The following is a 25,015-nucleotide window of genomic DNA, read 5'->3' as shown; positions in this document are numbered from 1 at the left end:
TCTTTAACTACATATTATTATATTATTTACTACATATCAATATATATATATATATATATATGTATATATATTAAATGTATAAATTTACTATTTATGAAACATTATTTATTAAAATGTTAAATTAAATTTACTTTGATTTCTTTTTTGGAAGTTTTGGTACTTGTGAAGTTTGATATAAGGTCCATAGAACTAGACCTACTGCAAAAACATTAACACCTCTGATTATGTTAGTTTTTAATTTTTCGTTCATCATGATGAATCCTATTTCTGGGCTTTTCTCTGAAACAAAATCAAATAAATCAATAATCATTTTTCATAATGAGAGGATTAAGATTGAGAAATATAGCAAGATATATAATATATAATATTATTTATATTATTTATATTATTTATATAGTAAAATATTATTTTTTATACATACATAATCTACAGTATTATGCTCGTATGGTTTAGAAATATCTATACCATCACAAACTATTGAAGAAGCAAAATGTATGATGCAACACTGTCTTATTTCCTCTAATACTTTTTCGCAACGTGATGGTTGATATACGTTATCTAAAATTAATCAATTTAAAAATATATATTATATATTTAAATATATATATTTAAATATAATATTATAATTATAATATTATAATATTATAATTATATATAAAGAAAAATTAGAATAAATTTATCATAACCTCAAATAAAATTACACGAATAATACCTTTTAAGCACTGCTGTAATTTACATGCAAACTTTTTACATGGATCATTTGTCGTCATACGAAAAAATTAAATATATTTGTAGATTTATAAACGTTCAATGAACTAAATCTTATATAATCTAATGTTACAATTAGATCGATCGCACCGCTAACGGGAATAAAAAATATTTTAAAATTAAATTTTTCAATTATAAAATGCGCAAATATAATATTTTTATTTAAATATATATTAATAAAATTTAAATATATATTAATAATAATATATTAAATTTTTACCTTTAATATAATAAGCTAGCAACAAGATATATAAAAATTGCTTGAATAACCTTATTCACATATAACCTTAATTCATATATAGTGTAACAATATTAGATAGATGGCACTCTAAAACATACTGTGTCATAGCAGACTAAAAATTTTCATACAGGTATATACACATAGTGTCATCAACGAATGTGTTAGGTTAAATTATACAAGCTTTTTGCTAATATTAACAAAAGTATAACAATGTTGGGAAAGATCAAAACAAAACAAGAGAAAGGAGGTAAATAACAAAATATTAACTATTATTTTTTCAATTATGTGTTCATTTTATAACAAACTTTTGGCATTTCTTATAGGTTATGTTTTTATTCAATAATATTGTATATAAATATAAAAGATACGTAGATTTATATCATATAAATTTATATAAAAAAAAAATGTTAAGATTTTAATTTCATTATTAAAAATGATGTAATTTTTTGTATTTTATATATATTTTATTACTTTATAAATGAAGTAATTTTGAGTTTAAATTTTTTAATTATTTATTTTCATATTAAGATAAATATATTTTCTAATATTAAATTTTTTTTAGAGATCATTGCATATAGTGAATCTGCTGTTGTAAATAATGCTGCAGTAGTAGAATATTGTAGGATATCAATGGCAGCATTATCAGGTGGCACAGCTGGTTTATTAGGATTAACTGGATTATATGGTTTTGGTTTTTACATTTTTGCTGTATTTGGATTATGGGTAAGAATAATTTTTAAAAATATTATTATTTAATAAAAAAATTGTTATTATTTAATATTATTTAATAAATAAAAAATATTTCTATAGGCAATGTTATTGTTAAAAGCTGGAGGTCAATGGAAAAAATATTTTATAAGTAGACGAAATCTTCTAACTAGTGGATTTTTTGGAGGCCTTTTTGTATCCTTTATAATATAATAAAAAAAGATAATTATTAAATATTACTATAAAATGTAAATATTTTCCTTAACAAATCTTATACTCGTACAATAGACATATGTGCTGTTTTGGACGTATCCTTTCTAAACATTGAATATTATTATTTGAATAAAAAAAAAAATTAATTTCATATATTTGTGAAATATTCTGTGTCAATGCTATATTTTTCCTTAATTTAATATTAGATTTTTATATGGAATGGTACATGTATACTGATTAAAAGAATATTTAGATTTAAGGGTTTATATTTTTTAACTAAATATATCGTTAACTAATTAAATATATCACAAATAATTGCCAGTTACTGGTTAGAGTAATAATATTGTTGATAAAGCACTATGTGATTTATTGTATATGTATGTACATAGAACATTTTCAAAAATACATTTATTTCATCTGTTCCATTTGTTTCTTATTATTCATTATTGTATTATTCCTAGAATATAAGTATATAATAATTGTAAATGTAATTAATTTATATTTATTTCTTTGTTTTTATAATATATATATAATAAGTAACATGGTATATAAACAATGTAAACATAAAAAACATAAAATCGTAGGATGAATTGTCTGATATGATAACACTTTACTTACTGAACACAGTTTTTTTTTAAATATTCGAAGCATGATTAGAATAAAATGCTTTATTTCATTATTAAAATCAATAAACGATAACACATATATAATCTCAAAATGATAAGTTAAAATTCAGACATAAATTTTATGTTTAATTTTCTGTACAATATAATTTTCAATTAATTTTTATCAATTCTTAAAATTGCAACATCCGATTCACAATGATATTGCTTTGTACTTAACATGCTCGCGTTTTTGATATTTTGTATATCGCTATATTATATTTGTTTTATATTTTTAAAAAATTCATGATTTATTAGAGTTATTTATTTAATTTTTATTATGATTAAAATTTCAAAATTTTGACAGTGAAAAGATAAAATTTTATTTCTGTCAATCCTAATGGATGCCGATGTGTTAAGTTAATTTGAATGTGTGAGTGAGCATAATTTTTTTCATTTTATGTTACCGTTCAAGAAATTAAAGAAAGCATACGAAATAAAGTCAATATTCTTGCAAATTAAATCTTTGTTTCGGAACTTTCCTCCGGAGCAAGTGTAGTATCATCTTGCTGACAGCTCTCCAAAATATTTTGAAGAGGTGTTCCCATTTCAAGACCCTCTAATTTCTTTTCTTGATCCATTTTATCCAATTCAGCTTTACTCAAATGATAAACTATTCCAGCCCCGTATCCATCGCCCAAAACATTGATCGAGGTTCTGATTCGATCCCTTCGAACAAAAATTTCAAAAAAATTTATATTATTCCATCTTGCGTCGCATTATTTTTTTTTTAAATAACAAACTTACAACATCCAGTCAACTGCAAACAATAAAGAAATATCGTTGGTTGGTAAACCCAAAGCTGTAAGCACTATTAACATCGTAATCAAAGCCGCGCTGGGAATACTTGCTGCACCTATACTTGCCAAGGTAGCTGTGAAACTACGTAGATGAAGGTGATCCATAAATAAATAATAGTCGCATACTTCTATGGTATCGATCATACAAACCTGACCGTTATAACTTCACCTAATCCTAACGAAATTCCATTCATTTGTGCGATAAAAATCGCGGCAACCGCTTCGTAAAGAGCCGTTCCATCCATATTTACCGTAGCTCCAACTGCTACTACGAATCGTGTTACACGTGAATCGATTTTATTATTTTCTTCGAGGCATCGAAAAGTTATAGGTAAAGTTGCGGCACTAATGACATTACAAAAGAAAAAAAATATTACATAATTGTAATACGAGTAATAAAAGTACTTAAAAAAAGAAAAAAAAAGAAAAGAAAATATCAATACTACCTTGATGCTGTTCCTAACGCTGTCATCCAAGCTTGCATCATACCCCTGAAAAATGTGGCAGGATTCTTTCGAGTTAAAAACCAAAATATCGTTGGCAGAGTGATTACTGCGTGAAACAATAAGCCCAATATGACTGTCACCATGTATAGGCCTAACATCTGAGCAGTTGCCGTCAAATTGTTAATCGACATTATTTTACCAGCTATCAGACACATAATTCCGAACGGAGAGTACCTACACGAGAGATAAAAATTTGAAAGCGAGTTTTAACAAGCACTATATTAAATTATCATCTTGACAATACCGCTCACCACATGATAATAATACCGACAAGTTTCATGATTATTTCGTTCAAAACCATGAAGAAGTCGACGATTAATTTCCCTTGAGCGCCAAATTGTCCAGCAACAAGTCCAAATGTGATGCAAAACACTATCATGCCCATCACATTCATTCCATCCTTGTACACTAACGTTGCCTCTTGTATTTGAGTAATTTCACTTGTAGTTCCTATAGCAACTTCCTTCGTCACGTAAGTAGTTTGCGCCTGCTGGAAGCACGCCTGCACCAAATTTTCCGGCACCATGTTTCTAGAAATGGTATTTGCCGATAATACACAACGCGATTTCTCATATATTTCACGTACCTAATTATATCGAGGATAGCGTCTAACGTAGAAATTTTTGTATAGTCCGCCTTGTGCGCGGTTATAACAGATTTAATTCTAGGATCACCGGGATGGATTATTAATACCATTACGATACCAACTATTGCCGCGAGAATGGTCGTTACGGTGTAATATAACAATGCTCTGTATCCCATTCTTCCTGAACCCTTAGGGTCCAATTGTGCCATTCCTAAAAAAGAAAAAAGAAAAAAAAAAGAAGGGAGAACTTAGAGACCAACTGTGTATGATTCCAATGTATGTTCCAGAATATTGCATAATTACCAGAGATAAGCGACGAGACAATGAGTGGTAGTATGAACATCTTTAAAAGTCGCATAAGAAGTTCTCCGGGGAAACTGATAAGAGTAATTGATTGTGGCGTGGGATTAGCTAATCGACCGAGAAATCCAAGAATAAGTCCGACCAGGACTGCAGCGATCGTAAAGACCAAAAGCATGTTCTCCCTGAACCAATCCACCACCTATGTTCACGTTCAAACACGAGATATGAATGAGATACAACGTAAAAACTGTCGAAAGAAGAAATACATTGATACGACTAACTCGTTGCAATCTGTCGAGCGGGGTGATTGCCTTGTGGCAAATTTTTTCTTCCTCCACAGTGGTTATCTTTTCGATTTCATCGGAAGTTGACCTAGAAATTGATCTAGGTTAAAAATCAATTCGTAAAAAAATATGATGAAAATTCACAAATCTTACGTTTGGGCCTCTTTGACTTCGGAAGTGCCTCTGAGGACAGCGACGGCCCCAGATATACGTTGCCCGAGAGACATCGTGGTCGATTCGGTGATTACTTTAAGATCTTTTAAACAGTCTTCCTCCTTTCTTTCCGAGGAAGATCACGGAGAATTCGTACCCGTTCATACCGCGGCTTTCACCGCTGCAGCATATTTATTTTCAAAACGAACCTCTTCACTCTTATATAAATTCTCTTTAACCAAAACCAAAAAAAAAAAAAAAAAGAACTTCGTATTCCTCTTACGTACAACACAGGATCATTGTAATCGTAAAATTGTTTATCATTGTTTATTGTCGATGAAAAATAAAAAGCGAATATCAATGAAGAGGAATGAACACCGCGGTAAAATGGAGATGTCACAATCTGAATCTTTTGATAGCTGTTGTACACGTTCAGGATCACAGCACCAATACGAGGGAATCGTATATAACAAGCTCAATGGTATCCGTAACCGTGGATCTTGGCAGGTCTTTTACGCGCAATGGACTGCCGAGAGACTACCGTATGATTGAATACCCGGGACTTGGCTAGGTATCGCGTCGTTACAATTTGCCATCACGTAGATAATATGCCCCATACAGGAAGCTGATTAGAGCTCGTGAGGGGTCAGAGGGTGAAGATCGTAAGAGTAAAGGGAGACAAATGGCAGAGTAAGAGAGATGGCCGGCTACAGGAAGAGGGCACTCATCACAACGGGTCGCACGGCACTGAATAAGCAGAAGGGAGACAAATATGTACCACGCGCGTATGTTTCGCAGAAATAGACCCGTCTCTATTGGATCTACGGCATCGACTAAATTGCTCTAAATGGAGAACTTGAACGATTCATCCCTTGACGTGCAACCCCCTGCGAAGTAATTAAAATCTGTTATAATGTTACGTCTTATTAAATGTTTCGTTATTTGATAATTATACGAATAATTATACGTGATATTTTTTCTTTTTTTTTTAATAGAGATAAGATGCGTTTGAAAATGATTCCGAAAAAAGTCGTTAAAGAAACGTCGTTGCATCTTACAATTAGAAGATTATTCCGAGTACGATTATTCCGAGTAAAGTACATTTGAAAGAAAATTCGCGAGCGTAAATGAGATGTGCCACGTGCACTTGCCAGTTGGAATAATAATTAATTTTATCGAATTAAAGGCATCGTAATTTACATTATAATCATAGATTGAAGATTAAATTACGATTATATCTACAGAAATGAACGGCCCATATGTTTAAAATTATTTTAACAAGAAATTTGAAATTCTGTCGGCTTGACGAATTCGCGATTGAAACAAAATGCAGCGTTATATTGGAATTCTATTTATAAGTGGATCGTATATTTCATGTTACATCCGTATTGAAATATGGTACGAAATTCGAAATTAATTAAAATATGATGTACTTTCCTATGATCACTAACATGGGAAATGCAGATCGGAATTGGAACGTTTATGATGGATTATTTTGAAAGCACATAGGATATGGACCAATTTGTAGGGCCCCTTTGTATATCCGTTGGGAGGTAACCCAATTTCTCCAATAATGATGGCTATGAGTGACTATATATGCAAACTAATATTGAGTTCACGGTGGATCGTACAGATGTACAATACGTAAGTCATTTGTCACGTCAAGAAAATATTTAAAATTATACGATTTTTCGTTATATGATAACAGGATAAAAGGAGAATAAAAAAAAATATGTTTAGGAATAAACTTTATTATTGAGAATAAAATTACGAATAATCGAATAAATATGGAAAATTTTAAGATCAGTTATACTTTTTATTCAAAATTTATGTTTTATTCGTAATTGAATAAATTATATATATATATATATTAATTTGAAACACATTGCTACAATTCCATACATATGTAAAATGCATTTAGAAATAGAAATGATTTGCGAAAATTGAGAGATGTAATACGATATGTTGCAATAGATAACATCGATATCCATTTTAACAGACATATTTTCAAGATGGGGTGGGAGAATATAGTCTTTAAATTAAGAACTGTTGCAGATTGAATTATTTCGATTCTTCTTCGAGTCCAAGAAGTTTCATTTATCTCTCTCAAGTTTTTTTTTTTTTTTTATCGCGACAGTATTTGATTCGTAGTAAAAATATGTTCAATGAAATTATAACGAAAATATTCGTATCATTGATGGTGTTTAACGTAATTTACGCCTATCAAAGAAATCCATGGTGGAACATCGAAAATTCACAAAGACAGGGGTGAGATTTGCATATAATTATACATATGTATTTTTAAATGTTATTTGAATCTTAGAATAATTTTTAAGAATCTTCAATTTTTATAAAAAATTTCATAATTTCATATTTTTATTTGTTGTAGACCTAATATATGTGCCGTAGAAGTGAATGACGATATAAATTATGCTTATTATACCGAGAATAAACAATGGTATCCTCGAAAAATTTGTGGAAAACCTACGTAAGCGTAATATTATGTTACTTACAATATAGCTTTTATTCAAATACTGAAGTACTTTCGTTTATAGGTTTATAAAATACGAATGTTGCACAGGATATTATAAAGTCGCTGGCCATCCTGGATGCACAGGAGGTAATGGATTCAATTTTATTAGGTTCTTATATTTATTCTTAAATAATTATGTTTTTATGGTTCTTTTCAGTCAAACCGCTGATAAATCTTATAGAAACTACGCGTCGAGTGGGTTCAATGAAATTCGCAAAATTGATTGAAAGTTCAAACTTTGCAAAAGAATTAATGAGTGGTCCACCTTTAACATTATTCGTTCCATCCGATGAAGCTCTTGAAGTATATATATTATATAACTAACAATTTTAACTTTTACATTTTTGTTTAATTTTTAGCATTACTTAAACGTAAAAGGTATACATCAAGAATCGTTACACGATGGCAATAGATATATAAATTTGATCGCAAATCATATAATAGATAGACGTGTATTGTCAAATCAATGGCAAGCAAATCTTTTAATTCCATCACGATTACGAGGAAATGTTTTGAGAATTAATAAATTTCCCAGTGGAGTAAGTAATATGGATTGCGAACAATTAATTACTAATTAGATATGATAAATCATATCTCTGTTTGCGTAGATGGAAACGGTAAATTGTCATCGAATTATTCGCAAAGATCAAATTGCCAGTAATGGAGTCGTACATGTAATCGATGGTGTATTAGATCTTGCTTTGTCTGAAAATTCAGACATCATTGAACTTGTTTCGAGGGACGGTAGATTTGAAATATTTATGAAAGCGTTAGAAAGCACAGATTTAGGGAAAAGGATTCGATACAGTAATATACCATGTACTATTTTTGCACCTACTGATGAAGCTTTCCATCACATTCCAAGGAAACAATTGACCGATATATTAGAAAATCCGATCGCATTAAATGGTGCGTAATATATTTACGTATTTTCTATGACCTAATTTTGTAAAAACTATTATTTTGTATAGCATTAATTGCCCAACATATTGTAACACACCCTGTGTGCATGCCAAACATAATTTCGGAATATCACGCAAGCACGATGGAAAAACAGGAATTAAAATTAAATTGTGGCCCACATGGACCTATTGTAAATAACGCAAACATAAAAAATGAAATGTATCATGGAAAAAATGGATTACTATACGTTCTTGATCGCGTGTTACTTCCAGATCGAGGTAATAAATAAATAATTTCCATTTTAATGATTTTTAAAAATGTTTTAAGAGTTTTATATTATAATTCATATATATTTTAGTTAAAACAATTTTGGATGTGCTTAAGGAAGAAAGATTACTAACATTTTTAGAAATAATTAGAACAGCTGAATTAGAAGAAAATTTAAGACATTTGAAACATTTCACAATATTTGCACCTTCTGAAACAGCAATGCATTGTACGTATTCGAATTTTATTATTAAATATTATTAAAAATAAGTTTAATACATAAAATTATATAAAATTTTTTATAGCCCTATCTAATCAAAAACTTATAGAATTGCAAAGAAATCAAAAAAGTGCTCGAAATTTTGTTCTTAATCATATAGTTACGGGAATATACTTCACTGATGAAATTAGTAGCAATCAAGTAAGTTGTGTTATATTTATTAGGCATTAATATATTTTTCTTATAACATTTAATTTTCAAGAATTATAATTTATATTTAGATTGTTAGAACACTTGAAATGGGAGTTCCATTACGCTTTCAAGTTTATCGTTATAATTTTGGAATAGAAAATGCATTAATTATAAAAGCTAATCGAGAATGTAGTAATGGTGTTCTACATGTTATCAGTCACATTCTACATCCTGCAGAAGAATCTTTAGATTATATTTTAAAAAAAGAAGGCAATTTCAGGTGAAAATTCGTTCTTAAAAGAAAAAGAATTTGAAAAATAAGAGAAATATGAATAAATAACTGTTACAGTATTTGGTTAGATGCAATGGAAAGAATCAAAAGTGTTCAACCGCAAATATATGATCAATTCAAACGAGCAAATTCTACATGCACATATTTTGTTCCTTCGGATGAAGCATTCAAACAGCTTGGGAGTGTTAAACTTCAAAAATTATTAGATGACAGAAATTATTTAACAAAAGTAATATAATTTTTATAGATAAATTAACTAAAAATAATTTCTTCATTTACTTTTAGACACTACAAAATCATATTGTGGATAATATGTTACTTGCTGAAAGTTTTATGCCAGACTTACAGTATACTGTAAGAACTAAAGGAAATCCGATAAATATTATAAGAAAAAATAACAAAATTTTGGTAAATAAGTTTTTCATAATTTAATGAAAATAAAATATCATATTATAATTTTGATTATTAGTTTAAAAAATATAATTTTTTAGGTAAATGATGCTACTCTTGTAAAAAGTGATATTTTAAACAAAGCTGGAATTGCACATGAAATAAATTCTGTATTACTACCGGATCAATGCCCACATGGTTATAAAAGAACATATGATGGAATTGTAAAAAAAATGTGTCTTTAAAGCAAGTAACTAGACACATTTATATTTTACATTATTTATAACAATATATATAATATTATATTATAACAATATATATATATATATATATATAAAATTAAAAAATTAAAAATTAAAAAAAAATAATAAGCCATATGTACATTTATGTATGTTATATAATAAATATAAATATAAATTATATATCTAATATTATATAAATAAATATATAAATATAATTATATAAATATAAATATCTCTAATATTAATAGTAATACAGATATATTGTAATTAAAAAAATAAAACACATTTATTCATTAATTTAAAATTTATATAATATTTCTATAATTTTTTTTAATCGTATTAAAAAATATAGTTCCTTTATGATTATTAGATTTATATGGTTGGCTATACTTATAATAGAACAATTCATATAAATATTTACCGGCATTATTATATATATATATTTGTATTATATCATGATTTCTGAATCGAAGGAAGAACGTTATTTTTATTTTAATAGTTTAGCTATTTTATTAAAAGCTGTTGAAAATGTACGTACAACTATAGATCTTCGAAACGAAGCATCAGTTTATGGTATAGTAGAACATGCAGATGCGTAAGTAATTTTTATTTATATGTTATTATTATTAATCTAATCTTGCATAAATATTTTGTTTTTTTTTAGCTACATGAATATTGTAATGAAAGATTGCATCTTCATAGATCCTAGAGGTGATTCGTACAATTACGATATGTTCTTCGTACAAGCAAGAAATATCCGATTCGTTCATATTCCACCAAAAGTAAGTAGTTTTAAAATATGTGTCCTATTATATTGTAAAATTTTAATATAATTAATGTAAATATTTTTTCATTTTGGTAATAATATTGTATATTGGTAATAATTATATATTAGTTCATTTTACTTTAATCGTAAATGCATATATATTATTTAAAATATATTAGTTCATATCTAATTTTCACATTAAATTTATTATTATTATATATAAGTTTTACATAAAATTTATTACGGAATAAAAGATCAGGAAAGATAATTTTTATTTTTTATTATACATATACATATTATTAATACATTGTCTAGGTATTTTTGTATTTATAAGTTGTGTTTATACAATAGATAATATTTAAAGTACAAATACAAGACAATTTTCTTTTTTTAAATATTGTTTATTGTAAACATTGTTTATTGTAATATGTATTAAATACTTAGTAATGTTTAAAAAAATATATATACATAAATAGATACAGAAATGATAAAAAGTTGTCATTTACATTATAAATCATTAACATTTTTACAAGTGCAAAATATTTTGTGGTATAAAACTAGTGACAAATTAAAATTATTTAAATATTTACATTTAAAACAATATAATACAAGAGCATCGATTACTCCATCAACACAAGTCAGCATGAGTGCATTTAAATTCCTTGATTATGATTGTATTGGATTTGATTTTGATCATACACTTTTACGTTACAATATAACAAACATAGTGTATTTAATATATGAAACATTAGCTAATTATTTAATATCAGAAAAAGGATATAATTCTAAATATTTATTAAAGCCATTACAAGATAAAGACTTAGACTTTATGCAGAAAGGATTATTCTTAGATTTTGAGAAAGGAAATATACTTAGAATTAATGCTGATGGCATAATTCAAAGAGCATGTCATGGAACTAATTTATTAAGTATTGAAAAAATTAAAGAAATATATCCCGGACAGAGATGGGAAATCACAGATGCTTTTTGCAATGATATGTTATCCACATGGAGTGGTCCTCCATCAATGAAAATGAGAAGTTTATTAGACTATTTTGATATTTCCTCATCTCTTATTTTTGCAAGATTAATAGATACACTCGATGAAGAACAAGAAGAACCATTAAATGCATATAATGTTTGGCCTGACATGTTAGATGGATTGATTGAAATATATAAAAAAGAAAATTTTAAATTAGGCAAAGGATATTTTTATCCTAGTCTAAAAGAAAATCCTCATAAATATATGTATAAATGTACTGCAAAAACTATAAATTGGCTTCAAGAATTAAAAAGACATCGTATTACTTTCCTTATTACTACATCATATATCGATGTTGTTGACTTTACTGCTACTTATGCTTTAGGAAAAGATTGGAAATCACTATTTGATATTATTATTTGTTATTCAAGAAAACCTCGTTTTTTTACTGAAAAACATCCATTTTTTGAGATTATAAATTATGAAGAAGGTAATATTATAAAAAGCAAAGATTTAAAACAAGGTGGTATATATAGCCAAGGTAATTGGAAAGAACTTATTGAATTTTTTAAACGTATATCTGGAAAACAAAATCCTCAATGTATATATGTTGGTGATAATCTTTTACAAGATATTTATGTACCAAATTCATGTGTACAATGTGATACAGTAGCTGTAATTGAAGAACAAATGTCTGAAGGAATGATTCATCAAAAATTATCACATCCAGATGAAAAAATATTAAATTCAATATTTTGGGGCTCTTATTTTTGTTTAAAAGATGCAAAGATTAATATGGATTCGTTATGGGGACATGTTATTAAAAAATATTCAAAACTTTGTATACCTGAAGTAGATTTAATAGCTCAACAACCATTAGAAGAATCTTGGCTGTGTTTTAGTAAAGATGGAAAGAAATATGATGGATATTATCCTGCAGTACCACTCAGTATATCATCATTTTAAATTTGTCACTGGTATAAAGATATATTTTTCATTAATTTGCTAAATGACATTTCTATAATTAACATGTTATATTAACACAATTATTATAACATTCTAATACCACATAAGATATTCTTAATTCAAGATACGTATTATACCAGCTATCAAGGAACAATTGCAATATTTATTAAGAAATAAAAAGGACTTAACACACACTAAACGTACATTTAAAACAAAACGTGCTGAACAAAGACAACGAGAAGGACTAGCAGCAATGGAGAAAATTTTAGAAGATAGAAAAAAGGCAAAGCAAATTAAACAAAAACGAAATTAATTAAACATTAACTAATGCAAATTGATTTTACAATATATTTATTTACAATTTATTTTTGTGTACAAAAATAACTTCTATATAAACATGCATTGCACAAAATACTGTATGAATTTATTATAAAATTGGTTATTTTGTACAAATTGCAATTACAATTGTTAAAAGCTAATATGTAAACAAATATAAATAAAATAAATTTATATAACTACATTAGCTTTACTAATATTATAAAACAAATGCTATTATAAATTCTATATTTTCAATATATAGTTTTTTATATTTTTTATAATAGCATTAATTAATATTTATTACAATAATAATAAAATATTCAATAATTCAATAATAACAAAAATTAAAAATTATATGTGATATGCCCATATATAAATATTCTTATAAAATAACAATACCAACAAAATTTTACATTTGCAGAATAAATAACATTTAATTAGCTGAAGTGGTTGTTATTTTCTTTGAACAGCAATAGCTATTCCCATTCCTCCACCAATACATAAAGCTGCAATACCTTTGTTTCCATTAATTCTTTCTAATGAATGTAATAAAGTTACTAATATCCTAGCACCTGTAATAAAATAATTAAATGTAATACAAATACTATAGATATATAATATAATATTTTTTAATAATTTAACTATTATACCAGATGCACCAATAGGATGGCCTAAAGCAATAGCTCCTCCATTTATATTAACTTTGTCTGGATTTAAACCAAGAGATTTTATACATGCTATTGATTGTGATGCAAAAGCTTCATTTAATTCATATAAATCTACTTCTTCTTTTGTCCATTTTGCTTTTTGTAACTAAAATATTGATATATCTTATTATCTGAATTTATGAAACATATTTAAAATTTTATATACTAACCACTAATTCAACTGCTGGTATGGGACCTATACCCATAATTTTTGGTTCCACACCAACTTGAGCTACTGCAACAATTTTAGCTAGTGGAGAAAGTTCTTTTTGTTTAGCAATGTCTGCTGACATAAGAACTACTGCTGCTGCTCCATCATTGATACCAGAAGCATTACCAGCTGTAACTGTACCTTCAGCCTAACAATATATCATAATATATATATAAATATTTTAATTTAAAAAAAAAAAATACAACTAATCATACTTTCAGAAAAGCTGGTTTTAATTTTTGAAGATCTTCAATAGTTGTTCCAAATTTAGGATATTCATCTTTATCCATGATAACAGATCGTTTTTCAATAGATAATGTTACAGGAATAATTTCTTTTTTAAAATAACCTTCAATAATTGCAGTTTCTGTTTTATTCTGAGATTTAACTGCATATTCATCTTGTTCATTTCTACTTATATTAAAATCTTTAGAAACATTTTCAGCTATATTTGTAAAAAGATTATATATAGTAAAAGAATTTTTTACAAAATATACAGTACAAATATACAATTACAAAATAGAGTTATAGATAGAATTATAACTTTCATACCTGTTATTCCCATATGAATTCCATGAAATGCATCTGTTAAACCATCAAATATTAAAGTGTCTATTAGACGACAATCTCCTATTTTTACACCATTTCTAAATTGTATTGCATGTGCAGATTGACTCATACTTTCTTGACCACCAGCTATAACTATTTGATTTTCACCAGCTTTTATGGATATATATCCTTGGATTATTGCTCTAAAAATATATATCTTTTATCAAATATATTCAGATTAATAATAAATATAAACATATAAATTCTGAATATTATTAAATTTGATTAATAAAATTATTATTATTATATAATTTAATAAAAGTTGAGATTAAAGTTTATATTTACTTTAACCCTGAACCACATAACATATTAATTAAATAAGCAGGTGTAGTTATAGGAATTCCAGCTTTTATTGCTGCTTGTCTTGCTGGATTTTGTCCTTGAGCAGCATTTAATACCTACAATGGAAATTATTCTTTATATTTTAAGATATATATTATAAGATGTAGAAATGTATAATAAAATAAAATAAAAATTCAAAAATTCAAATTTATGTATAAACTTATAAATATTATATATAGATATACAATTATAAATATATCTCTAAATTTTTTATTTTATTATGCTGGTATTGATAATTATCTATATATAAATATAATTATATAATATAATTATATCGATATATTTATATTTTATTTATAATTATATTGATAATTAAAGTATTAAATATTATATAATATATATATTTTTTGCATATTTCACATATTTTTTATTAGAGATTATTAGAAAGACAAATAATATTAAATTTAAAATTTAAAAAAAAATATATAATTCATATTTGTTTATTGAGTATATTACCTGTCCAAATATAACTTCAGAAACATCCTCAGGTTTAAGATGTGCTCTTGAAAGACTTTCTTTAATAACTATACTTCCTAAATCTGATGCTTTCAGTGATGATAAGGAACCACAGAAAGATCCTAAAATTAATAAAATATTTTATAAAACTTGAAATTCATTGTAGAGAAAAAAATTTTTTAAATTTTATATAATATATATGATATTGAAATATATATAGAATTATATAATATAATATGATATAGAAATTAGCAAAAAATAATATATCTAAATAAATAAAATAATATAGATAATATAGTAATACAATACAATAATACAGTAAAATATACTTAAATAAATGATATAAATAAATAAAAATAATTATAAAAATCAATAATATTAGTATAATATATTTATTTTAAGTATTTATATATATTTATTTTAAGTATAATATATAATTATTTCAAATATTTAAACTAAAGACATAAGTAAGTTAGGAATATGAATTGCATGATTATATAAAATTAAATTAAAAATTAATTTGTTAAAATATAATTAAATTAGAATAAAAATATATCAGATTTAAAATTTTTTAATAAAAGACATCATTATTATATTAAATAAAGAATAGTTAATCAAATATGTAATTATTTATAAAATTATTTTTAAACTGGATTAATAATATAGTATAATATAAAATAAATATTATTTTCAATTAGTACACAATTTAAATTTACAAATTGCAAAATGATACCTATGGGTGTCCTAACTGCCGATATAATTACAACATCACTGATACTCATATTGAAAATTTATTGTAAATTACACCTCAAAATCTTCTGGACAACTGAACGAAGACTACCGCCAGGAAAACCGATGTAACGGAAATAAGTAGTTGAAGAGGTAGTGATATGTGCCAGTAACGGCTTAATGAAAGTATGTCAAACGAAATTTAGGTGTCCATATTTGTGAACAATTTCTCATGTATCTTTTTGTTGAAAGTTTATTTTATTATATATTTTATTCATTTTAAGATTATAATTAAGATTGATGTTAATTTTATTATAAGGATTACGAGAATAATAGATTTATTATAGTTTGTTTTATTTCTCGATTAAACATTATTTATATGATTTGTATTGGGATCTTTACTATGTTAGATGTGATACATCCCTGATCAACGTCATCGGGTGGCTAACTTCTAATTTGGCATACAGGTGGCGCTGAACCACCAATCGTGGTGTCGTGGTGGTGCTCGTTTGTTTTTACCCAGCATGCATTGTGAATAGTGACTGGTGCTAAGATGGCCGACAACAAGGAGGAGATTTCGGAGCTCGTCGAAAAGCGAGGTATTTATTACAATTGTTCAATTTATTTTTCGTGATCACAGTTTAGAATAAAAGCTCGATACACGACGAATATGTCGATGGTCTTTGGCGAACGATATGATCCGTAGTTGCTATAAAAATCACGCCATCTGCACGCACGGTGTTCAGGAGGAATGATCGCGAAAATCGACGTGAATATACTAACGAATCGTGTCTGTTTTTTGAATTTCTCGCAATATTTGTAATATTCGCGATTAGTTAATTTAGGTTATGTTGACAGGAATATATCTGTCAATGCGACATCACTTTTGTCCAGTGCCAAACATTCTATCTTTTGACAGGCTATGTTCACATTCGGTTACACGATATCGTATAGTGTGTGGTACATGCGAGCAGACAGAATACCGTGCTCGTTCTTGTGTGTCCGCCTAAGCGCTATGCTCATTACTCATTAAGGTCATACGCTGACGGCCTTGCAATTCGCACCGTCGTTGAAGTAATCTCAGTCGAGATTACCGTTATCTCTTACTGCGAATTTATTGCCGGCTGATTTGTCTATAAGACCTATATTGTTGGCATAGTGTTGCGTGTTGTTAAAGGGTTAGGTTTCGAACGTCGGTTATGGGATTCAAACGTTGCAATGATTTAAAAAGTGCAATGTGTTCGACTTATAATCGACTAGTAACAATCATTCAATATCACGATGAATTTTTCTTTTGGCAAGAATATCTCGATAATCGATTGCTACCTGATGTTACATTGTGCCTCGTGGAATTTGCCCTTCGATATATATTATAAGAATATCATCAATGTTTAAATTATGTGGTCAATTTGTAAATTTTCTTGTCTAAAATTTTTGATAAAAGAACGTACAATAATTATGCGCATGTTCGACATTTTTAGGTTTTGTTTTGATATTGGGAAAATTATCGTGATCAGTAACACGTGGTGATGCGTAAGACAATTTGTAGACAATTCAACAGTCGTATGAAATAAGAACCATTCGTTTAATTCGTAATCTTTGTTTCTTTGATTAGCGTATATTTACCAGTGCAATACGTGTTTAATATTGTCATTCGTGAATGTATATGTATTTGTAGATTAGCGAACCAATCATGCTCGATACGTAATTATCGTTCATCGGCCGGCCATTTACTGATTTCCACCATATACCGACCGTTGTTTTTTGAATCGTTCAATGGATAATTCCTTTGTTCGTGAGGATATTTTTAGTTATAAACTATGCGGGCCACAAGCTAGAACCGACATGATTAGCATCTCAAAGTGATCAATCGTGATTTCTGTTCGTTGCTACATAATGCGATTAACTGTTACATACGTCGCGGTATTATGCGTCAAGTCTTGCACCGGTGTGCCTCGTTGCGCATCGAACCAGTTCCCATGCGTCTTTATTAGAATTTTCTCGTGAACGTTTTTTCTCAGCTGCGCCTTTTTTAATATGGATCAGTCCTGGCGTGCAGACATCTTGGTAAATATTAAGGATATCGGGCATTTCGGCATGAATTGTAAGATGTGGCGCACCTAGACATCGCGTGATTGTCTGATTCCTCGTTACATTTTTTCGTTTAATCCATTCGGCTACTTCTTTTTCATTATTCGTTTCCAGCAATATTCTAGAAACATGGTGATGATAACGATCTTCTGCAAAAGAACGGATCAATATTTTAGCTTAGTATTTTACCTTGTTTCAACGAGCTTTTATAACGAATCATATTTTTTACTTTTATATGGTTGATTTGATTACAATGATCATTATTCTATATTATTGTTATTATCTTTTTATGTTATTTAAAATTTTGTAATAATACTCAAATTAAAATATTTGTTGCCAATTATAAATTTAAATTCATATTTCTCTTATATATGAAACGACTAAAATTATCTTTTCAATACATATTTTTGCATGTTTTAAATATTATTATTAGATATATTCAAAATTTTAGAGGTTATTTGGTTTATCTATGAATGCACGAATTTTTCATTATATTTATTAGAAATTATTTCAATGCGATCATTGTTCTCAAATCTTGAAAAAATGTTTATATGCACGAAGTATAGTATCGAATATATTCAATCAAGTATATTAGGCAGGAAAATCTACGTACCGCGAACAAATAGTTTGATAATAAGGTCGCTTTATGAATTGGTAGTGTTCTCAATTTTGTTAACAACCTAGTTAATAACCATGTAAATTATCTTTTTCCGGTTTAGAGGAAGATGATCAGAATATTCAATTCTATCCATTTAAAGATATCTATCATTAAATAAAATACTCTATACAACGTTTTTCTAATTTTTCTAATTTATCTACGACCTCTACCAACCAGTGCAGGGAACACTTAATGAGCAAATAAAACGTCTAAGCTTAAATCATGGTCCAACGATTCGATTAGTCAAATTTGTTCTTCTTAATTAACGATAACGAATGCAGAATTATACACAATTAAATCATAATACGGAATTACCATCGAACCCCGTTAACGATTGCATGAATGTCAGTAGCGTTGTACGAGGCACGTATTAAAACATAAACGTGACTTTCCACGCGATGATGTGGCGTCAATAAGCGAAGCCTCGATAGATATTCTTCGCTGATCTGCTCTATTTGCCGTCCCGTTCGTGCGCTTGGTACGTGTTAGTAATATCAAAAACAACACGGTGTCGAACGTCTTTCAAATTTTCTATTAACATTATATTTGTCATTGCATCAGGCGCAGTTTCGAACACGACTCGACCACACAATGAGAGAATCTTCCATCTGCTTAAAAAATTATCAGGCTTCGTCCCATGTTTTCACGTTTCGAGGTTTCCCCTTGTATAAATAAGCCAGGTCGCAGGATGCAACAGATGACTGAGGATACTCAAGTAGGTTGCATTTATTTATTCGTGGTGGCGTAGAACCGCGTTCGATAACGGTACATCATTGTTTTGGCGTGGTCAGAAGCCGCGTTTTCAACGTGGGCACGATGTAACCGCTAAAACAACTTTTCTCCCTGTTTTAATCCCGTTGCTGTGGTGCCGTTCTTCTTTTTTCTCTCTCTCTCTCTCTCTCTTTTTCTCTCCTCTCCCTCCGATTCCGTATACACCGGGCGCATCCTTAAACGGGCAAATTATCGACTTTCGAGGGTCCGTGCAGCATGCGTGCTGCAAATGATCGTCTCGTCTTGTTCCACTTTAGCTTCGAATGATATCGTATATTAAACGTATATACGCACGATGTATAATATACGCGAGAATGTATATGCTATTAACCAGAATTACCGATAATCCGTCCTTTCGTATTGACATGTAAATAGATGCTTTTCATTCAGTCCCATTGACGAGCGATATCTTCGTTTCACGTTGTATATTCCACTCCTTTGAAACGCGAGATTAACCTTTAGGTTGAAACTCACGGTTAATTTTTTGGCATTCTTCTGTGTAGCCTGGATATATCGTAATATCGAGGACGACAAATGGTCGGTGTCCTTGGTCTCGGTGACGTTTCCTCGCCGGTTCGCTACGGCCACGTGGGGGATGTTATAAACAGGAAACGATGCAGAACGTTTTAAATTGGTCGGCATTTGTGCGACACTGAAACATCGGCAAAGGGAAGGCTCTAGCTCTGCTCCATTTAATAAATCGTCCCGTTCTATTGATAAGTACGTAGCCACCGGGGAGACGTGGCGCAGTTTCACGCGTGTTCTTCGTGCTCTAGCAGAATCGATATCTGCGCCTCCCTTCGCCTTACGGGAATGCGGTTTCTACGACTTTGCTCTATAACTTACTTTGTCCTCGTCGATCTCGAAGGCATCGAGATAGACGAGTACGAGTAAGTTTTCCAGGGAACGATACGACGAGTGAAGACTCATAGATTGCCAACTTATTATTATTCCCGATCGAGATTATTCCTGTTTCGTTCTGGCTGCTCCGTGTACGAGGTGGCCGCTAATTATGAGTGCAACGTTGCACTATGTAATACGCACTAATTATTTTAACACCGTTACGTAATCGCTGACCGAACATCGTTTTCGATCAGCATTTCCTGTCTTGTTGAGCAGTTCGGTGAAGATCTCTTGGCGTGGCAAGAAAAAAGCGAAACTCGAGATAATCGTCATGGTAATTAAGTCTATAACTAGTATCGTCGGTGTAAGAATAATAACGAATTCTTCTTTTCACGCATCGTTTCACCGTTTCTGCGTTTTCTACTATTTTAATGTTGCAATCTATTGTTATACATACCGCATAATTCTGGAGCATAAATTGCTGTAACTTTTCTTTGCGTCTTTTGCATCTGTAAGCATCTTTCATTTGTTCCTTTTTGTGTTATTCTTTAATGCCATCGACAATGTCGACGTATGTCCTCGTCTCGATATTCAATTTCGTTCGATTATAGTCGTGAGCTATACATTTTTATTTTTATCAAAGAATCAATACGTTTTGGTATTTCTCATGTAAGCAACTCGTAACTAGAGGAAATGGTCTTTTGCACAGCCTTGATTTTTATCGTTGTTTGATCTTTTATTCATTCTTTGCTCAAATGTTTTTAACATTATTCAAATGTGCTCATAAGCAATTTTTTTATAGCAACGTAATCGAATAATTAAATATCGTATATTCTATAAATATATATACATAATTACGAATTTATAAGTCACTTTTTATAACTTTTTAATCAAGTTTTTCTTTTAAAACGTTCCATCGAATCATACATAAATTTCTTGCACTATATCTAAATATATTCGTAATTATTCGTTTTTCATATACATCAATTAAAACCAACGATTATATAAGTTGCCTTCGTTATCGCAACGATTAAACGACTCTTTCGAACAATATTATCGCAAAAGTGCCCGGTTTTCGTTTGATATTGTGCTTGTGAACCAATTGTTATCAAGTATACATATTGATATATCTCTCCCTGATAAAATGATTATCGATCAACGAAAAGTCGAAAGAATCGCTACGCATTTACAGAGAGGATCGACCGTTTGCACGACTTATTACGAGTTAAATCGTGCGCATGCGTCATAACGCGTACGTGACTAACCGGAAATTCACGTGGATCATGCGGTATGCGGCGAATCTCTCGATCTCGAAGACCAACAAGAAATCGGTGAAGAAAAGTTCCTTATCTCTTAAGAAATCTGTCTGTGCTCACGTTTTCACGCGTCACGGTTGTTGATTACGACCGCCAATTTTTGTATCGTTGATTCATTTCGTTGTTCGTCGTCTTTTTGAATCGAACAAAGCCTTTTAGATTCGTGAAAATTGAGATAATATGAGTTATTGTTTGCACAGAGTTGCACAGAGGAAGTGATTTAAGAAGCGGTAAGGAAAATTTGCAATGGTCTTGTTCATGCTTTATCTGGCGCATGAGTAGATATCGATAATTGATTGCGATTTAAAATTTATTATGAAACGCGATGCGATATCGATACGATCGAGAAGTCGAATCGAATTCTGCTCTAACATTCCTAACATTCTTCGATCCGCTTTTCCTCAAATTTTTCCAGAAAACTTAAAGAAAGATTAAACTATAAATACATGTATATAAAAAAGATGTCTGTGATGCAAAGTAAGACGAATGAACCCTTTCTAAAAGTTTTACGAGTTCCGACTTAAACGAACGCGTCGCGGATATGGATATATATTTTTGGCAAAATTTTTCGCGACTGTTACATTCCGGAATGTTTGGACATCGCGCGTCACTGAATCTAGCCACCGTTACGTAAGGTTATATTTAGGGAAAGCTGAATAAGAGTGGTGAATTGAACGTTAGCCTACGAACCTCAAGCACGCGATAATTATAGTCACCGGGATGGATAGCCAGAGTTGTTGTTCGCTATTCGTATTTGACGCTACTTTGCAACCTTTTTCCCCGTACGTGACGACATAACGTCAGGTTTTCAGATCGATTCGAATGTATGGTATCTAAATATCGAAATAAGATTATACAAATTTCTAAAAAATCGTAAAAATTCTTGTCCAGATGTATTGCGGGGAGTCGAAGCGCGATTCGTCAACATTTACGTGCTTCCTGCGCGCGTTCTTGACGCATTGCTTGACTCAGTCGTTGGCACGATGCCTGTTCAATGTCGTCACACGACGTCCCAGGGCTCGACTGAAAAAAGAGGAGCTCCCTGGATCCGCACACGGTACGCAATCCGCTTCGTACCTTCCGGCCGCGCCATCCTTTTCACCCTCCCTCCCCCCTCCAGGTGCTCGGCCAAATGGAAATTCCGTCGAGAACGTTCGATCCTGAATTACCTCGATCGACTTTTTCCCTCCTCAACGGGAACGCAAAACTCCTCGTCCATGCAAAATCAACGGCCATTCGATTCGTCTCGGAGCTCGTGCCCTGTCCCTCGAGAAGCACGTCTACTTAAAAATCTCCACTCTCGACACGATCGATACGATCTCGTAAAAACGAAAAAGCTTAAGAAAAAAAAATTGGAAAGGTTCATCGATCCTGACAAGAATTCAATTACCTTAATCTTTTCACGTATAAACATATATATATGAGGGCCAAAATGAAGGATTAATTGGAGAAATTTATGGAATTTAAGGGTAGAATCGAATTTCCTGATCCTTTGTTCGACTTTGGCGCTGAGGATCGAGGTTGGTTAGTCGGGCAAGGATGGTTGTGCGAGGACAGCCACGTTTTACGAGGGCGGAGAAAGAATCGGGAAGGTGTCGGGGCGGAGTGGAAGGCCGCGAAGCTGTTACGGGGTGTGGAAGAGGAAGAGAGACTGGAGGAAGGGTAGGGAAGGGAGCGTGGTGCATCGACTTGACAGGAGAGAAGGGGGTTGATTCATCGTGGAGGCCGCACTTGGCTTCACGCAGTCGTAGAACGAATCTCGTTCATCGTGATCCTGGACGAGCGGGACGAGCCAGTTACGCGTCTTCCACGCGAAAGTCAAGGACGCGAATTCCCGGTCCCGCATTCTCGAGACACGCGAGACGATCGAGAAAGTTACTATACAGTCGTTAGCCGGTACGGAACGATGTTGTTTCTCTCTTNTTTTTTTTTTTTTTTTTTTTTTTTTTGTGCAGTTTCGATACTCGCCCACGAGGAACGGAGGAAAGAGGAAACTAGATGACTTCTCGATCTTTAACCTCCTTTTCGTTTTTTTCTGTTTGGAATAATCTTAAGGTTATCGGGACATCGAATTCGTGAGACTTGTTCTTTGTTAAACAGTTTCTATTGGTAATCGTTAGGTGGTTTCCGTTCGCCGAATCAATTATAGAAACGAAGAGAATCGAAACGACGTTCGTACGTGTATGCCTACACGTTATTCTTAAGCAGATGATTCATCGTTTTCATTCTAGCTTTAATATTCAATTTGTCCCGATTACCTTTTTCGGTCAACCAGTTGCTTCTGTGCCGAGATATATCGAGATTTTCGTCTCCTCTTTTCTCTCGAGGGCGAGGCCTTTGAACCTCGTGATCCATGTGTTTACTGTTTTACTTTACGATGTTTGATGTGAAACAGTTCTTCTAGGCTAGAATCTTCGTGAGTGCTCATAATGGTCGTCGCGATGCTCGCCGATTATGGACAACCTGATTTAGGTACGTGATACCTAATAATGTTCCCATTCACGTGTGTGCAAACAGTTTATAATTTCTTTTTGACGTAGTTAACGTAATTCAAGATGAAAAAAAAAAAACGAGCTTAAATACTCGTGACGCAATTATCTTTTGCGATGACACTAGACGAGCCAAGAAGCATGATTAATGCAACGTAGAAACTAACGTTACCTTTCACGAAAGTTTATTACATAGTAACTCTGTAATGTATATTATCGATCGTTCGCTAGTTTTTGCAATTTCACCGTCTTTGCGTTCTTGAAACACACGCGGTTCTTTTTCTCTCTCTCTCTTTTTCTATCTCTGTCTTTCTCCCTAGAAAATTGCCAGCTATAACATAAAGTTCACGAGAACACGTGCTCGGTAACGATTAATGTTTTCGAGGAACTCGATCGTTCCTCCGCATGAAATGTTCGATCAAAAATGAAAGAAGAAAATAGGATACTAAACGCTTCGGTAATAGTTATTGTTAGCTTGGAAGTTTTTAACCATTCGAA

At 30.4% G+C, this 25,015-nt stretch overlaps 9 protein-coding genes across 14 annotated transcripts in view; 5 read left to right on the top strand and 4 right to left on the bottom strand.

Annotated features, from left to right (window-relative positions):
• Positions 1 to 131: 131 nt before the first annotated feature.
• On the bottom strand, positions 132 to 1,102 carry LOC122720135 (cx9C motif-containing protein 4). The gene is made up of 4 exons (XM_043946632.1): positions 989 to 1,102; positions 713 to 860; positions 422 to 558; positions 132 to 279 (listed from the first exon to the last, which is right to left on the bottom strand). The coding sequence occupies exons 2-4, from the start codon at positions 768 to 770 to the stop codon at positions 262 to 264; spliced, it is 213 nt and encodes a 70-aa protein (XP_043802567.1). The 5' UTR covers positions 771 to 860; positions 989 to 1,102; the 3' UTR covers positions 132 to 261.
• On the top strand, positions 1,082 to 2,351 carry LOC122720134 (ER membrane protein complex subunit 6). The gene is made up of 5 exons (XM_043946631.1): positions 1,082 to 1,256; positions 1,572 to 1,732; positions 1,820 to 1,912; positions 2,006 to 2,025; positions 2,137 to 2,351. Exons 1-5 carry the CDS (start codon positions 1,220 to 1,222, stop codon positions 2,165 to 2,167), a joined length of 342 nt encoding a protein of 113 aa, XP_043802566.1. The 5' UTR covers positions 1,082 to 1,219; the 3' UTR covers positions 2,168 to 2,351.
• Positions 2,352 to 2,501: 150 nt separating this feature from the next.
• On the bottom strand, positions 2,502 to 5,750 carry LOC122718357 (excitatory amino acid transporter-like). The gene is made up of 9 exons (XM_043943324.1): positions 5,225 to 5,750; positions 5,069 to 5,159; positions 4,788 to 4,986; positions 4,485 to 4,695; positions 4,150 to 4,428; positions 3,839 to 4,072; positions 3,543 to 3,737; positions 3,340 to 3,474; positions 2,502 to 3,261 (listed from the first exon to the last, which is right to left on the bottom strand). Exons 1-9 carry the CDS (start codon positions 5,296 to 5,298, stop codon positions 3,051 to 3,053), a joined length of 1,629 nt encoding a protein of 542 aa, XP_043799259.1. The 5' UTR covers positions 5,299 to 5,750; the 3' UTR covers positions 2,502 to 3,050.
• Positions 5,751 to 7,280: 1,530 nt separating this feature from the next.
• Positions 7,281 to 10,312, top strand: LOC122719042 (transforming growth factor-beta-induced protein ig-h3-like). The gene is made up of 13 exons (XM_043944566.1): positions 7,281 to 7,492; positions 7,614 to 7,712; positions 7,780 to 7,844; positions 7,915 to 8,060; positions 8,117 to 8,296; positions 8,366 to 8,666; positions 8,729 to 8,938; positions 9,019 to 9,156; positions 9,233 to 9,348; positions 9,429 to 9,619; positions 9,689 to 9,860; positions 9,917 to 10,039; positions 10,123 to 10,312. Exons 1-13 carry the CDS (start codon positions 7,383 to 7,385, stop codon positions 10,264 to 10,266), a joined length of 1,995 nt encoding a protein of 664 aa, XP_043800501.1. The 5' UTR covers positions 7,281 to 7,382; the 3' UTR covers positions 10,267 to 10,312.
• A 406-nt stretch (positions 10,313 to 10,718) lies between these two features.
• On the top strand, positions 10,719 to 16,851 carry LOC122718939 (U7 snRNA-associated Sm-like protein LSm10). The gene is made up of 3 exons (XM_043944358.1): positions 10,719 to 10,858; positions 10,928 to 11,045; positions 16,760 to 16,851. The coding sequence occupies exons 1-3, from the start codon at positions 10,719 to 10,721 to the stop codon at positions 16,763 to 16,765; spliced, it is 264 nt and encodes an 87-aa protein (XP_043800293.1). The 3' UTR covers positions 16,766 to 16,851.
• LOC122718482 (5'-nucleotidase domain-containing protein 1) lies at positions 11,514 to 13,239 on the top strand. Its single transcript, XM_043943556.1, has 2 exons — positions 11,514 to 12,988; positions 13,102 to 13,239. The coding sequence occupies exon 1, from the start codon at positions 11,514 to 11,516 to the stop codon at positions 12,975 to 12,977; it is 1,464 nt and encodes a 487-aa protein (XP_043799491.1). The 3' UTR covers positions 12,978 to 12,988; positions 13,102 to 13,239.
• On the bottom strand, positions 13,642 to 16,492 carry LOC122718489 (acetyl-CoA acetyltransferase, cytosolic). The gene is made up of 8 exons (XM_043943569.1): positions 16,354 to 16,492; positions 15,621 to 15,742; positions 15,108 to 15,220; positions 14,766 to 14,965; positions 14,429 to 14,658; positions 14,173 to 14,361; positions 13,946 to 14,108; positions 13,642 to 13,867 (listed from the first exon to the last, which is right to left on the bottom strand). The coding sequence occupies exons 1-8, from the start codon at positions 16,400 to 16,402 to the stop codon at positions 13,749 to 13,751; spliced, it is 1,185 nt and encodes a 394-aa protein (XP_043799504.1). The 5' UTR covers positions 16,403 to 16,492; the 3' UTR covers positions 13,642 to 13,748.
• Positions 16,852 to 16,875: 24 nt separating the features above from the next.
• The window catches only part of LOC122718364 (MAP7 domain-containing protein 1-like), a 144,831-nt gene continuing 136,691 nt past the window's right edge, over positions 16,876 to 25,015 (top strand). The window contains exons 1-2 of one of the 6 annotated variants that reach the window (XM_043943477.1): positions 23,823 to 23,924; positions 24,424 to 24,500. In XM_043943477.1, the coding sequence (XP_043799412.1) occupies positions 24,458 to 24,500 (43 nt within the window). In that variant the 5' untranslated portion in view covers positions 23,823 to 23,924; positions 24,424 to 24,457. Of the gene's footprint in view, positions 16,949 to 23,822; positions 23,925 to 24,423; positions 24,501 to 25,015 lie in introns of those variants that run through there. The other 5 variants (XM_043943508.1, XM_043943537.1, XM_043943528.1 and 2 more) reach the window with 5 other exon arrangements.
• On the bottom strand, positions 16,960 to 21,503 carry LOC122718495. Its single transcript, XM_043943583.1, has 2 exons — positions 21,170 to 21,503; positions 16,960 to 18,589 (listed from the first exon to the last, which is right to left on the bottom strand). The coding sequence occupies exons 1-2, from the start codon at positions 21,219 to 21,221 to the stop codon at positions 18,276 to 18,278; spliced, it is 366 nt and encodes a 121-aa protein (XP_043799518.1). The 5' UTR covers positions 21,222 to 21,503; the 3' UTR covers positions 16,960 to 18,275.

The sequence above is a fragment of the Apis laboriosa genome, unplaced genomic scaffold (assembly GCF_014066325.1).
Source record: "Apis laboriosa isolate Shangri-la unplaced genomic scaffold, ASM1406632v1 scaffold11_cov152, whole genome shotgun sequence".
NCBI lineage: Eukaryota > Metazoa > Arthropoda > Insecta > Hymenoptera > Apidae > Apis > Apis laboriosa.
This window is presented reverse-complemented; position numbering and strand designations above follow the sequence as displayed.